The 16,210-nt window shown below is 37.6% G+C and overlaps 1 protein-coding gene across 8 annotated transcripts in view; it reads left to right on the top strand.

Annotated features, from left to right (window-relative positions):
- Positions 1–16,210, top strand: part of TJP2 (tight junction protein 2) — a 129,566-nt gene that overhangs the window by 71,953 nt on the left and 41,403 nt on the right. For 6 of the 8 annotated variants that reach the window (XM_077148370.1, XM_077148369.1, XM_077148367.1 and 3 more), the window contains one exon: positions 14,118–14,171. In XM_077148370.1, coding sequence (XP_077004485.1) covers positions 14,127–14,171 — 45 coding nt within the window. In that variant the 5' untranslated portion in view covers positions 14,118–14,126. Of the gene's footprint in view, positions 1–10,333; positions 10,745–14,117; positions 14,172–16,210 lie in introns of those variants that run through there. The other 2 variants (XM_077148372.1, XM_077148368.1) reach the window with 2 other exon arrangements.

Genomic DNA, 16,210 nt, shown 5'->3' on the forward strand with positions numbered 1-16,210 from the left:
TCTTTTGTTCTTACACGGAGCCTGGCACAGGAGAGGTGCTTCATAAATATTTATTAAATGAGCTTATGAGTGAATTCACCTCCATGAAACTTTGTCTAACTCTTCTAGCTCTTTTTCCTGGAAGTTACTCACTGACATACCAGTTAGGTCCAGTGATCAATAATTAAAAAGTTCCGTCTTCCCGTTTCCAGCTGGCTTTAACTCCTTTGAACATGCTACAGCCCCCAGAGCAAGGTCAGGCACTTCGTAAGGTGTTGCTTGATTATATTATGCTTTTGTGTATGTTTGTTTATATTAATACATGACAACCAGAAAGTGTTATTTTCCTCTTAGTATTTTCCCACCGTTTACAAATTTACCTTAGCCCTTATAAAAGCTATAATGGAGGGATTTTATTTTAATTATTAAAGTCCATTTCTAATTCCTAATTCAAATTTGGAATTTCATTTCTAATTCTAATTTGTAATTCAAAATGAATTACATTTTGAAATTTTAAATTTGAAGGGAAATAGCAATCTGACCCATATTTTTATTTCTGCATCACTGTGCCACCTAGTGGATTTTAGGTCTATTACCATACAGTGTCCTTTGCAGATTTCCTGATAAACAAATTCCACAAAAGAGAAAACTTGAGTACCTTTTTCCTTTAAGATTGCATATAATTTCTGCCAATAATTTTTAATTAGACATGCATATTTTGACAGAAGCTCAGTGTTTAACTCAGAAATTAAAAAATGGACACCCCTATTTTAGAAATTCCCAAAGTACCAGTAAAGGAACACAATGTAAAGAGTAGGGGTTAACTCACTCATTTTTTGTGGACTGTCAGTTTAATTCAGTTTGTGTAGTAGTGGCATACAAGATACCAGATCAAAGAAAGAGGTTTTTAAGTTTAGAAACAGATTATTTCAAACATGTGAACTTTGTATTTCTTTAAATTTTGTGATGAGAAGAAACTTTAAGAGAAACCAGACAATTTATTTCTATATGAATTGCTTCAGTTTCATCTACTCTGTTTTACTATGACGTCAAAGCATTGATAAGGCTTGTCAATTTGCATTTTCGCTATTTTTAATAGCTTGGCTCTCCCATTTCGTCTGTAAGGGACACTGAACCCGGAAACCTCATCTTTCCCCTTCCTGTCTTTTGTCTTTGCTGCTCCCTCCCCTTAACGAGTGGGTTCTAGGGCGATTTTTAGGGTGACTGAGCATTTCTTTGTTTTTTCTGTTGCTTTCAGTTAGGTGCACTCCTCCTTTTGCTAGGCATACCAGAGTTAGGTTTGTCCAGTGATTTATATAAAATCATTATGTCTCTTACTGAGAGCTGGTTTACTTAGTGTTTTCAAAGGGTCATTTGCTAGTACATGTTATTGACATGCCTACTAGAGAGTTTGCAGTCTTTTCTCTTCCTGCAGAAAATTTTTTCGAAGGTTACCAAAGGATCCTGAATGAATAAAAATGAAAACAATGCAATCCTGACTAAAAGAGGGAAAAGAAGTGTAACAAATAAGGTATCAGTGGTTGAGAAAGTTCAAATAGAATTGCGAGGCTACTCTGAAGGTCATTGCTGCCTACCATAACTTGCCAAACCCCAATGAAAACTATTCCTGCCAGTCCTAAAGAAAAACTAGGGTGTATATAAGATTCTACTAAGGTTCCATGCACTAGGGTAACTTTCCAGAAACCTACAATCTCCAGATAGGTCCCTGGACCAGATAACTCCGTGAAATGCAGAGGGGCCAGCCTCTCCAGAACATCAGCTAGTTCCATCCTGCATCCCATATTATCTAGGGCCCCTTCCAACATGAAAATGTTAGAATGTGCATAGTCCAAATACCCCTAAAGAATGAGAGGAAGAGATAAAAGATGATGGTGAAGCTATACCGAGAAGGTAAGGTTTAACAAATGAATATGATCTCTGAATCATCATCGTATTGATATTTCTTTTAGTCTCCAGTATCTTAGAGCAGCTAGAAGTAAAAACCTGAAATTAATTGTGGAATTGTAACCCATACCAAACTCTGAAATCTGTTCTCTAACTAAATGTTCTGATGTGCTTTGAAATTTTTTGATTTTTTGTATATATGTTATTTTTTACACACACACAAAAAAGAAAGTCAGTTTTGGTGATAAATTCACAGCTGAATAGTGATATTGTGAAGTATTGATTGTACACTTTGGATAATTATATGGTATGTTAATATATAATATATATCAATAAAAATTTGGGGAAAGTACTGTTTCTGAAGTTAGCTAGCATTTCGTTTTCAAAATGGTATTTTAAACAATAGCATTTGATTTATATTGCTGTAAAATATTAGAATCCCCCCCTTTTTTGAAAGTTCCGAAATGGCACATTTATTTATTTATTTATTTATTTATTATTTAAGAGTAAAGATACTATTTTTTTAGTTTGAAAAATAACATATATACAAATAAGCAATAAATTTCACCACAGCAGTTAGTGATAGAACACATTTTAGAGTTGGTATGGGTTACAGTTCCACAATTTAGGTTTTTCCTTCTGGCTGCTCTAAGACACTGGAGACTAAAAGAAATATCAATATAATAATATCAGGAGTCATACTCATTGTTAAATCCTATCTTCCATTTTATGACCTCACCTTCTCTTTTTTTTTTTAGTAAGCTAAACCACAGCTATGTTTAAATAAAGTATCCCTATAATCATTGTAAAGCCTGTGTTTGCACAGGAAGTTTCATAAACCAATTTAAAATTAAGGCAACAAGACTACATGTTCAGGTAGCAAAGTTCTTAAATTCTAAGTATTAAACACTAATCGAGATATCATTTGATCAGCTGTCAAAACTGTGACTGTAGAACCCCTTTTGAAAGTTTCTGGTCAGTATATATCAGGGGGTTACAATGTTTCTGCCCTTTAACGCAGAAATACTAGAAAATCTGAAAAATAAAAGCAAAAGCAGCATGCCACAATGATGTTATTCATATGCTAGTTACAATATCAAAAAGTTGAGACAGCTTAAATGACTGCTAGAGATATGATTAATAAAGATGTATCTTCTACCTGCACTGCCCAATATGGTTTCTACCTGCCACATGTGGCTATTTATATTTGCATTTAAATTAGTTAAAATTAAAATTAAAATTCAGTTCCTCAGTGGCAGTAGCTGCATTTCAAGTGTTTGATAGCCAAATGTGACTAAGCGCCATCCTGTTGGACAGCACAAATGTAAAACATTATGGTCCTGGCAGAAAGTTCTGTTGGAGGGCGCTGCAAGACCAGTCGTTCTCAAACTTAATGTGTATGTTAATCTTATGGGGTTCTTGTTAAAATGCATATTCTGATCAGTAGATTGTGGGTCAGGCTCAAGATTCTCCACTTCTAACAAGCACTCGGATGCTGATTTAGGTCCTAAGGGTGATGAGGTTCTTTAAGTTCCTGCGTTTATTCCCCTATTCGAAGAAAGGCATATCTTTGAGGTTCAGGCCCCTGTAGGCTCAGTGGCTTTATGTGAATTAACCAGGACCATTGATAGGTCTGTTATCATCGGAAACATCATGTCTCTCCTGTGTGTGTGAGTTATGCTCTGGTGGTGCTTTAAGACTGGGAGGGCGTGGGGAACAGTTTGCCTTGGGTGTTTCTTATGGGGCCAACCTGCTCAGCATTTAGCTGAGCAGTGCTAATAATCAGTTTCCTAACCTGCCTTTGACAAAGCAGTTTATTTTTTCTTTATCTGGATACTAGTTCCTTTTTCTTGTGTGTTTGTTTTTTACGTGAAGCTATGTTTTAACGTTATATGGGCTTAGTCAGATTTATAACCATAGGGTAGACGAGGCTGCCTCTGTTGCCAAATTAGTACCTTTCTTTCTGGCTTATTAATGGGCTACTTTGTAATTATAAATAAGAATAGTCTATTTAAATTATTATCTTAGTATACCAGAACTATAAACATAGAGGTCTTTTTTTTTTTTTAATCTTTAGGTGGTTGTTTTTTAAAATATGTTTTTATAGTAAACCACAAACAAACATTCTTGACGTGGTTACAATCAATGGCTCACAGTATCATTACATAGTTGTGTATTCATCACCATGATCATTTTTTTTGAACATTTGCATGTTTCTAGCAAAAGAAATAAAAACGAAAAAACTCATACATACCATACCCTTTACCCCTCCCTCTCATTGACCACTAGTATTTCAATCTACTCAATTTATTTTAACCTTAAACATAGAGATCTTAAATGCAATTATCTGTTGACATCTCTCCTTCTTATATTTTTAAAATTGGAATCATACAAACTGGATACTAACTAGAACCATGTGCAAGTTCCTTAAATCCCTTCAAGCCTCATTTTTCCATATGTAGAAAGGAAGGAAATCATGTGCAGGTTTGAAAGTTTTAGTGGGCAACAGCCATAAGCACTTAGCACGGTGTCTGGCACTTTGTAACATTCAGTCAATGGGGACCTATGTCAGGCTCCCATGTCTTACACTTGTGTTCACAAAGGTGTGGAATCATTAGGGAACTTGTATATGTTGACGTACCTGGGTATTGACAGAGCCAGAAATGAAATCGTATGTGACTGCCTTCCTGCACCCTCTTCTTACCAAGTCGTCGTGGAAGAGTTGCTGAGCTGTGTTGGCTGAACCCAGGCCACCTGCTTGGAAATGACATGTGCCTATTAAGATGCTCTGTGTCATCAGAGTAGTTGGATCTGTGACTGATCTGTTACCCTAGAAATCGGGGGTGTTTTTAGTTTTAATGTCAGAAGACTGTCACCAGCATATATTTTTTTTGAATATTTTTATTGGCAAATCTTCACAAACATACGGTCAATACATGGTGTGCAATCAGTAGCTCACAATATCATGACATAGTTGTGTATTCTTCACTATAATCATTTTTTTATGAAACTTAACCACGTACAAACACAAACATTCTTACTGTATGATCATTCCATTCTTGTTGTATAATCAGCAACTCACAAAATCATCACATAGTTGTATATTCATCATCATGATCATTTCTCAGAACATTTGCATCGATTCAGAAAGAAGAAATAAAAAGAAAAAAACTCATGCATACCATACCCTTTATCCTTCCGTTTCATTGATCACTAGCATTTCAATCTATTAAATTTATTTTAACATTTGTTTCCCCATTATTTATTTATTTTTAATCCATATGTTCTACCAAGGTAGATAAAAGGAGCATCAGATACAAGGTTTTCACAACCACACAGTCACATTGAGAAAGCTATATCATTATACAGTCATCTTCAAGAAACATGGCTACTGGAACACAACTCTACATTTTCAGGCAGTTCCCTCCAGCCTCTCCATTACACCTTAACTAAACAGGTGATATCTATTTAATGCGTAAGCATAACCTCCAGGATAAACTCTGTTTGGAATTTCTCAGCCATTGACACTTTATTTTGTCTCATTTCGCTCTTTCCCCTTTGGTTGAGAAAGTTTTCTCAATCCCTTTATGCTGAGTCTCAGCTTGTTCTAGGATTTCTGTCCCACGTTGCCAAGAACGTCCACACCCCTGGGAGTCATGTCCCACCTAGAGAGGGGAAGGGCAGTGAGTTTGCTTTTTGTGTTGGCTGAGAAACAGGCCACATCTGAGCAACAAAAGAGATTCTCTGGGGGTGACTCTTAGGCCTAATTTTAAGTAGGCTTGACCTATCTTTGTGGGATTGTTTATGAATGAACCACAAGATTGGGGGCTCAGCCTATTACTTTGGTTGTCCCCACTGCTTGTGAGAATATCAAGAGTTGTCCACTTGGTGAAGTTGAATTTTCCCCCTTTCTTACCATTCCCCCAAGGGGACTTTGCATATACTTTTTTATTCACTGTTTAAATCACTCTGATTTACTGGGGCATCACTCTGGACAAACCTACAAAATCTCATGCCCTACTCAAGGTTCCAAATACTATGGTGTTCAATTAAGCTGTCCACATATGTTATATTAGGAAATGCACTAGTCAAAATACAAGTTTTGTACCAAATAAACATTTTTTGCTTTAGTCTCACATATAAGCTAAAGTTTTAAAATATTAATTATCATCTGTTTTCAACACCCTGCATTATTGACATTCCTTTGTTCTTCCTTAATGCAAAACATTTAAAAATTTATACATTTAGTTACTATCATTATACGCTCTAGGCATTCCTAGGTTATACCATCTCAGTCTTTATCTATGTCTTTCCTTCTGATTTCATTTGTGCTCCCAGGCCTCCTCCCTCTATCATTCTCACATTGAGCTTCATTCAGTGTCACCAGCATATTTTGAAAGGCATAGTAGGTGTGCAGTGGAAAGGGCAGGTTACCTCAGTGGAAAGGATACAGATTTTATACCACATCAACCTGGGTTAGAATCAGTCCTGTGCCACTGAGGTAATTAGATTCACTTGTCAACTTGGCCAGGTGAAGGTACCTAGTTCTGTTGTTGTGGACATGAGCCAATGGCATGTGAAGCTCATCGTTGCTGATTACACCTGCAGTCAGCTAGGAGGCATGCCTGCTGCAATGAATGATGTTTGAGTTAACTGGCTTGTGCTTAAATAAGAGAGCACAGCACAGCACAGCCCAAGCAGCTCAGCATACTTCATCTCAGCATTCACAGCTCAGCCCAGGCCTTTGGAGATGCAGAAAGGAATCACCCTGGGGAAGCTGTTGGAACCCAGAGGCCTGGAGAGAAGGCCAGCAGAGATCACCCTGTGCCTTTGCACATAAGAAAGAACCTCAGTTGAAAGTTAGTTACTTTTCCTGTGAAGGACTATACGTTAACTAAATAAATCCCCTTTTATTGAAAGCCAGTCCATCTCTGGTGTGTTGCCTTCTGACAGCTAGCAAACTGAACAGTCATCTTTAAATTGTATAACCTTAAGCATGTTACTTTATTTCTCTGACTTCATTCTCCCTATCTGTGAAATGAGTCTAATAATTATTATAGTGATAATAGCTAAAAATAATTGAACATTTAGTATTTATCTGCCCCTGCCCTGAGGTTTTTACCTGCATTAGCTTATTAAATTCTCACAACAACATCCCAAGTTCTGATGATTATTGTAATAATGTAGCTGGGTAAACTCTGGCCTCAGTCTCCAAACTATTTGTAAAATGGGGCATTCATAGCTAACTCGCAGAGTTGTAGGCGTTGTGAGAAATTGTAGAGAGAGCACTTGCATGGTACCTTGCTGAATGGTAACGACTTCTTCTTTTCCAGTTCTTATAACCATCTATATCCCATTTCCAGGGTAGGTATGTGTTTTAAAGCTCCCAAGCTGTCAATTAAGTTATTTCAACACTTTCTGTCCATGCTGATCATAGTATCTTGTGTGTTATTAAACAGTTTACTGTCCAGCCACACTGAGTACTTGTAGTGTCTTGAACACACCTATGTGCTTTCCCTCCTGGCTCTGAACATGCTGTTCCCTGTACCTAGAATGGCTGTCTGCCGAGCAAATTAGTCATTCTTCTTCACTGAGCTCATGCAGAACTCTGTGCGGAAGAGGGGCCCTGTCCTGTGGTTGGTGCACACTTCCCTCAGCCCTAGACCTCCCATCCCCAGTAAGACCCCTGCTTGTGCCATTAATTTCACAATTATGTACTTGCAATTATCTTACCCACTCACTGCTCCAGCCTCATGTGGCCTTTTTTCTTTCATGAGCATACTAAGCTTGTTTCTCTTATGAGGCCATTTACATTTGCTGTTCCCTCTCCCTGGGAGAGCTGTTCAGATTTCCTTACAATTAATTCTTTCCAGTGTCACATTCCATGGCTCTTAATGCTACCTGAAATAAATGTTTACATTTGCCCATTTCCTCTGTTAAAATATAGGCCCTGTGAGAAAATGGCTTTGGCTCACTTAACAGTGTATCTCCATCCCCCCACCCCACCCCCAGCAGTTAGAACAGTGTCTGACACACAGTAGGTACTCAGGTTGTATTTGAATGAATGAGCCTTGTATATTCGTGTGCTGATGTACCTGTACTGAATTGTAATTGTTACATGTCCACTTCTCTACTGGACTGTGACTGCCTTAGCCTAATGACAGTTTCTATTCTTTGAATCCAGAGGCCTGAAATATAGTTGCTGTTCAGTAAATGTTTCTTGAGTATATGAATATGGAAGTTAGGAATCTTTGAGAAGTTTCATCCTTAAACTTTTGAGATCTTCTCATGGAGGCAGCTACCCAATAAAATAACCTGAAGCCACTGTTGGAGCATGTGCTAAGTCTGAGCAGGCTGCAGTGATTCTGATGGCCTTTCTCTCCTACTCCCCTCCCACTTTTCTTTTTCAGCTTAGCTCTACGCTGTTCTTTGGGTTCTGAACCATCTACTCCCCCTCAATCCTATAAATTCTTCAGACCTCATCTCAAATGTCCCTTGCTCATGAATACCCTCCCTGACCCACCTGCCTAGATCAGGGGCTGGGTCCTACCTTGCACCAAGTTTCTTGAGGGGCAATGCTGCATCTTTTGTTTCAGAGCCTAGCACATTGTGCTGGGTAAATATATATATATATTTTTTTTTATTAATTAAAAAAAATTAACAACAAACAAAACATTAAGATATCATTCCATTCTACATATACAATCAGTAATTCTTAATATCATCACATAGTTGCATAGTCATCATTTCTTAGAACATTTGCATCAATTTAGAAAAAGAAATAAAAAGACAACAGAAAAAGAAAACGATAACAGAGAAAAAAAAGATTATACATACCATACCCCTTACCCCTCGCTTTCATTTAGCACTAGCATTTCAAACTAAATTTATTTTAACATTTGTTCCCCCTATTATTTATTTTTATTCCATATGTTCTACTCTTCTGTTGATATGGTAGATAAAAGGAGCGTTAGACACAAGGTTTTCACATTCACAGAGTCTCATTGTGAAAGCTATATCATTGTTCAATCATCATCAAGAAACATGGCTACTGGAACATAGCTCTATATTTTCAGGCAGTTCCCTCCAGCCTCTTCACTACATCTTGAACAACAAGGTGATATCTACTTAATGCGTAAGAATAACCTCCAGGATAACCTCTCTACTCTGTTTGGAATCTCTCAGCCATTGACACTTAGTCTCATTTCACTCTTCCTGTGCTGGGTAAATATTTGATGAATGAATGAGTAAAGAGTTAGTGTTAGAGTTTCTGACTTCTGGAAATGACTGTAGAAGAATCTGGAATTAGTAACATAAATTCTAGGAAGCCTGTGACTTCTGAGCAGCATTGTACATTTAAGGAAAAGAAGTATTTATTTTATTATCAGGGCATGCTCAAATGTTTTCCCAAGGACAGTCAAAGTAAAGAAGTGAACTAACTTAAACCCTCCCTCCTTTGCCTGGATTCTCATACTTCGGTGCCTTGAGCCCAGTGAGCTGAGGAACTCCTGTGAGGAATCTGGCTGAATGGAGGTCTGCACACACCTCTCTGCCCAGCCTGAATTGGGGTCTGACACCCACACGGCTTCCAGGGGTTCTCCTCAGCAGGGCTCCTTTGTTTTTCCCTGTCCTCTTCAGTGTTCAGGTTGAAACATAACATTTCATTCACTTCAGATCGTTCGTAGCTGTCATAACACTTAGGAAGAACTGTCCAGAGAATTTATCCTCTTAGTTAGGGTCCAGGGAAAGGACATGGACATTTCTGAGTGTCTGTTCCACTCTAGACCTCTACGTAGGGTTGGCTCGCTGCCCGTGACATTAGCCTTCTGAGGTGTAGGTGGTGCTGTTCCCATTTCATAAGGAAGGATACAGACTATCCAAGGCTCCATGGCAGGGAGACAGAATGGGGGTGGCATTCCAGACGCTGTGGGAGTGAGAGTGAGCAGAGACTCTCCCAAACCCTGCACCTGAAATCTCAACCCCTGCTCAGGAATCCCCTAAAACCTTTCCTAGATCTTCGGAAACCTACAATTTTGCTTTTCCAAGCTCTTTTTCTCCTCCAGTGGTAAAGACAAAGAAACCAGTGGCAAGTTGTTCTTCTTTTATCTGCTTTGTTCTTCTTTTATCTGTTGTTTACCAAGGTTAGAGGAGCGAGAACTCTGCCGACCAGGCACTCTGTCCCTGAGCTGGCTCCTAGTTACACCCAGTGCCTGTGTCTTATCTTCCCCTCGTGTACAGACAGACACCTTCTTATCTCCAAGGGTGGAAAAAAATTTATCTTCCTGTTTTTATTTTATTTCTGTGTAACATTAGGAATTCATGTTACCTGAAACATTATCGGCTCATTTCCAGCTGGCTTGTCTTAATTTGTGATTGTATATGGGAGGGGTGATATAAACAAATACTTCTCTAAATATTCCTTTCCATGCTATTGTGTAAAAAATGTCCTCTTTATTTATAATTTCCACTTAAATATACTTTATGATTTTATAGGACTAAAAGAAATACTTGTTCTAGTTTTCTAATTCCCTTGGTGGAAAAGAGGGAGGGAAAGAAAGCTGTTGAAGTAGTACGACTCCAGATTGCTTTCTGTTTTATTCACAAGTGCTGCTTTTCAAAGTGTTTTGGTGTCCATGCTGTATGGATGTATCACAGTGCGAGATGACAACAGGATTTGCTGGGAATGTGGGCCACTATTGTATCTGCCTTACGTAACTGTGTGGAGTGATAGAATGGGTCAGGAGCCTGGGATGTGGGCAGTGGCTCGTCCCCTCCATCTACAGAGGCCATGAAGACTTCTCAAGTGCTACATAGAATGTGGATCCAAGCTGTTAAAAAGTTGAGGATTTTGAGAGGCCACGTGAGTCCCTTTGCAAGATCTCCCCCTTTTCTTTCCCAACCTTTCTATATGGGAAGGGAGGGGGAACAGACACCCTCACAGTGACTCCTTTCTCTTCGGATTTATTTGTGCTTCTGGCAGTATTCAGCAACAGATAGTGAATGTAGATTTTAGTCACTGGTGTGGTTTTTTTTAAAGTACTTTTCTTATTTTTAGTAGACTTAAGTGGAACTGATAGCCTTTTATAAGATTTGTTTATCAAAGGCTTCTGTTTTCCATGTCTTGCTTCCCAGGGAATCTGCAAGCACGGTATTGTTCCCCAGATACAGCTTAAAAGACCATCTCATATTAGATATATTTGTGTTTGGGGATTTTGTATTTTGAAGTAAAACTTTTTGTTTCCTTATACTGCAGAATTCTGTATTCTCTTATGTTTGGGCTTTTAAAATATAGTCTGAGCACATGTAATACACTTACATGTATGGAGTTTACTTTGGCTCATCCCTTATGGCCAGATTTTAATTATTCATTGGTTGTGGCCTCTATCACTGGGAAGCCAGTAGTCTGGGGGGAAAGAACCTGAAAGTTGCCTGATGAGGGACATTAAAGGCAGTGAAGACTTTTGGCAAGGCAGTTTGCTTGTTTTTTTTTTTTTCTTTTAGCAAGTTTCTATATTCTTTATATAAAGTATGAAATTTTGCCTATTTGGCCAAGATTTTTCAAGGAGAGAAACTTTACAAAAACTAGAGGGTTTCTTTAAAAGATAGATCAAATCACTATTTGCATTTGTTCCTTTCTCTTCTTCCTTTGCATCAATGCCTGTTAACACAAAGAAAGCTTTTTATTTATAGTCAGTATATTAGCTCACTTTTGACTTTCCTTGTCATTTGGGAATGACTTGCTGTACTAGCCAAGGGGCTTGCCATTATTAATACTTACTATAGGAAAAGCTAAAGTGACAAGGAAGTGATCAGAAGAAGTGATTCAGAACACCAAGGCCTTTTGGCTGATGGAATATTGAGCCTTAAGTTTGTAAAGGTGTTGTGGAGCCTTCTGCATCCTGCTGCTTCCCCACATTGACCGGCATCTCTGCCTTTGCCCCCCATACTTGCCTTTCTTTGCCTTCTGTGGGCCCATCAAGTTAGTGCCACCATTCCCTGTCTCGATTTCTCTTCACTCGAAATGGCAACACCTTCTTTCTTCTGTTCTTTCACTTTGCAAAATCTAAAATCAGGTACCTCTTTTTGTTCCCTTTTTACCTTCTCCCCCTTTTTTAAATTTATGAAATGTTTGTATGTGTACAAGAGTTATGTATAAAAATCATGAAGCATAGCAATAAAACATCCCCATGAACCTGTCACACATTCCTTAGTCCTTCACCAAGAACAAACAGGCCCCTCTGCCACTGCCCAGGTTACTACTTTCATCCCAAATTCTGTATTCTTCATTTCCTCACTTATCTTTGTAGTTTACCACTTATGTCATGTGTCCCTAAACAGAACATTGTTTAGCTTTGTTTGCTCTTGAACAGAATAGAAGTGATATCATAGTATACAAATTCTTTTAGGATGTTTTGTACTTAACATTATTGTTTGAGATGTATCCGTGTTGTCTGTGGCTGTATTTTGTTCATTGGGTCTACTTTGTATTTCAGAAATATTTCACAATTTATTTGTCCATTCTGCTCTTGGTAGATATTTGGTTGTTTCCAGGTTTTATCTGTTGAGGACATCGCTGCTGTGAATACTGTTTTGTAGGCAGGAGAGGAGTTACTGGGTCATGGAATATGCATTTCTTTAACTCGAACATGTGTGGTTTTCCTGTAGCCCTATATTTACAAGTTCCCCCCATGCTGTCCAGCTGTTAGCTTGGCCTGCACGCAGTTCAAACATTGGTAGCTATTCTCTGGTCTGCTCACAGCCCAGCACAGGTTGCCTGGGGCCAGAGCCCAGTGGCCCACTTTGAAAGGCCTGTACTCAACTCTCCATTAAGCTGCAACTTGCAGGCAGCCCATCCCCAGGGATGTACCCCAAGGTGATGCTCTGAGGAACAACTGTGATAATGTGGAATGCTTTGTGTGTCTGAAAAGAAAGATAATATATAAATAAGGCCAGGAAGACATTCAATTGTTTGTTTTTTGGGGGGGAGACACCATCATTGGTCAATACCACAAGGGCTTTGACTGTTTTATTCACTGATGCATCCACAGTGCCGCAGATCACGTTTCACGTATTGTGGGTGCTCAGTAAATATTTTTTGAATGAGTGAATGAAGAGGTTTCTGTGAGAAGTTTGCTAAAGTCTCAGCTCCGTGGGCTATGTGTTTTTTTAATGCTCAAAGGAGCCATTAAAATTTATTTTTACTCCAAATTTCCCCACCTTTAAAATCAAGATTTTATGTTTATCAGAACATATATTCATATTTAGCAGAACATATATTCTTTTGCTATTAAGTTGCTAATGGTTTATGTCCTACCCTGTTAACCAGAGGTAAGAAGACCCTTAAAATCTGACCAATTTAGTCTTAAGTTGATGAGGTTTTTAGGCACCTGGCATTTGATTCAGCCCTGTCGGTGGCCTGGAGGTGGGGGGGGATTAATCCTCTCTCTGACAAATCAAATTTAAATTGCCTGCAGGTAGTACAGTAATATAAAGACAGAATCATGTCATTAAGAAGAACATTGGATTTCAAGAACCAGGTTCTTTCTAAGTGAGCAAGAGTATTTTGATAAAATTTTATAGCAACTCATTTAGCTAAATGATAAAAAATGTAAAGCCCCAAACCTTTAAGGGATAATTTGCTGTTTTATTTTTAAAATAAAAATTCATTTAAAAGTAGTATGCTCATATAAACATTTTTTTTCTATAATACTGCACTTTCTCAGAAACCTAACATATTTTGGTATCTATTCTTCCAATCTTTCTCCTATATGTTTACATAAATATATGTTTATATGTATTTATGGCTATATATAAGGTAGGTATAGACAAGATGTTTTGTGGCTTAATTTTTCCCTGTGTATCTTAGACATTTCAGTATAGGTCTATATATGCAACTAATCCCCTGTTGTTGGACATTTTATTTTTTTCTATTTAAAAAATTATAAGCAGCTATAAATAGACTTGTAGATATGTCAGTGCACCTGTGCAAGTATTACTACAGTACATCTTCTGTGTATTTGACTAAATTTCTGGTATTATTAAGACTGCCATTTCATTGAAGGGAGAGTGTGTTTGAAAATAGGTAGCATAACATTCCTAACAAATATCAGTTCTTTTAGTTACATGGGAAGTGTGGATTGAACTTTATGTTGAGACATTTTGAATTGTAATTTTGTTTCTTTTATTGAAATGTTTGTGGTTTAAATCAAATTAGTTTTGCTTTTTTGAAACAGGCCCCAGGCATGGAAGAACTGATATGGGAACAGTACACGGTGACCCTCCAGAAGGTGAGTGCGGCACATTTAATACATACCACCATTGTGTTCTTAATTTTACAGATCATGGATCTTACTTATTTTTGTCCAAATACATTTTTTTCTTCCTTGAGGAGGATAATACACTACATGTAGTAGCTGGGATTATTACCATGTTAACAAAAAATCTTCATGCTGTTATATTTTTTTCAGTAAGGTCTGTATAATATCAAAAACTTCAGAAATTATTTAGCACATTCACTTGTCTCCATACAGAAAGATAATGAAAGAAACAGGGAAAGGGAGAGCAGAGGAGAGGAGAGAAGAAAAATCATCTGTACTATTTAGGGACTTGAGGGAACTTCTATAATTTTAATATCCCTCAGTGAAATTAATAAAACAACACTGGCTTAGGAATCAGGAGACATGGGTTCTATTTTTTGTCACATTCCTGATTAAAATAGAGGGGTTGAGCTGAATAAAAAAGTTATGTCTTTTTTTTTCCACGATGAGGTTGAAAATAGAAGTACTACCACATGTAAATATATTTTACTTAATTTTTAAAGTCATTTAAAGATACAGGTTTTATCCCCTTTGATTAAATAAATTATACTGCTTCTAATAATGGAGTTGCACACATAATAGATGCTTAATAAATGTTAGCTTCTTTTTTATTTTGACAGCAAAATTTAAGGTAGGCACGATAGGTATTGGCCCCATCCTAAACAAGCATAGCAATTGAGAGTGTAAGTGACCTGCCTGTGGCTGAACTGGATTAGAGCTTTACTTATGGGCCAGAATTCTGGTACCATCAAGCTACTTTGGTCAGCATTGCTGTAATTTTCTGTACCTGAAGGGATCTTCTTCCTGCCCTGAATCCCTCCAGTCTTTTGCCTTTTAAATACATGGTCTTCTGTTACTTCATAGAGGAATCCTAAATTCCTCAAAGGGAGAATTTTCTTTTGTTCCTTGAAATCAGGAACTTTGATCCCTGACTGCTATGAAAGGTTGGCTCTTCAATAAATTAATCAAATTAATCCAGGTAGAAAAAGTGTTGCTGGGTCAGTGCTGGGGTCCTAAACTTCTTGATCATATACCCCTTGAGCTGTAGACCTCAAATGGGTGAATGTAAGGCAGTTTTTAAGGCCTGGGAGAGGATGCAGCTGCCCAGTGGCAGTGCTGCCATTTAAAGCCATATGGATGACAACTCTACTTCTTTTGAGTTTGTATTGTTTGTAATCTGTTGGCATAGTAAGCTCCACTTGGGAACTTTTCCTGGGGGTGGGAAGAAAGATTTTCTTTTATTCTCCAAATAGATTTTCACATAATCAAATCCTGAATTGGGGTTGTATAGGCACATATACCTATATCATATGGATGAAACCTTAGAGGTTAGTTTTTGAAAATACTGAAATTAATTGGGATTATGTATTTTCTGGATTCACTCTTACCTGGTTCTAGCCCAGTCATAGATGTAATAAATGTCCTGTCTTATAAGAATGTAGAAAGGGTTTAATGCTTTGCTCTCACATAAGGTCTCAAAACTAAGTTTATGCGCAGATTTTATCTTTTAAATCCATTTACTTCTTTTTTATCCTATATTAAAATGAAAATACTACCTTGGTGTTTAAGTTGTACTTCAAAACTATGATTTTATATTAGTAAATTATGAACTATAATTAATAGTACAATTGTAATAATGTTTTCTGTGACGAAGTTATCACGCTATTATAAAATGTTGAAAATGGGGGCAGGTAGATGGGAACTCTGTTTTTTCCATATGATCTTTTCTGTAAATTTACAACTTCTCTAATATTAATAATAAAGTACAGTTTTAGCACAGATTCAGTTCAAACTCATGCCAGCACGATGCAGATAGGTCCCTTGGCTGCTTTGAGTAGCATATCCCTATTTGGACAAAAGATGTTATTTTCCATTCCCTGTTAGCTACTAGTGATAACTCCAGTCTGTACTATCATTTGTTTTTCCCAGCTTTCACAAGGCTGTTTCATTTAGATAAGGAATTTCCCTTTATAAAACTGTCAGCTAACCATGATGATGACACTTTATTT

The sequence above is a fragment of the Tamandua tetradactyla genome, chromosome 2, assembly GCF_023851605.1.
Source record: "Tamandua tetradactyla isolate mTamTet1 chromosome 2, mTamTet1.pri, whole genome shotgun sequence".
In the NCBI taxonomy this organism is placed as follows: domain Eukaryota; kingdom Metazoa; phylum Chordata; class Mammalia; order Pilosa; family Myrmecophagidae; genus Tamandua; species Tamandua tetradactyla.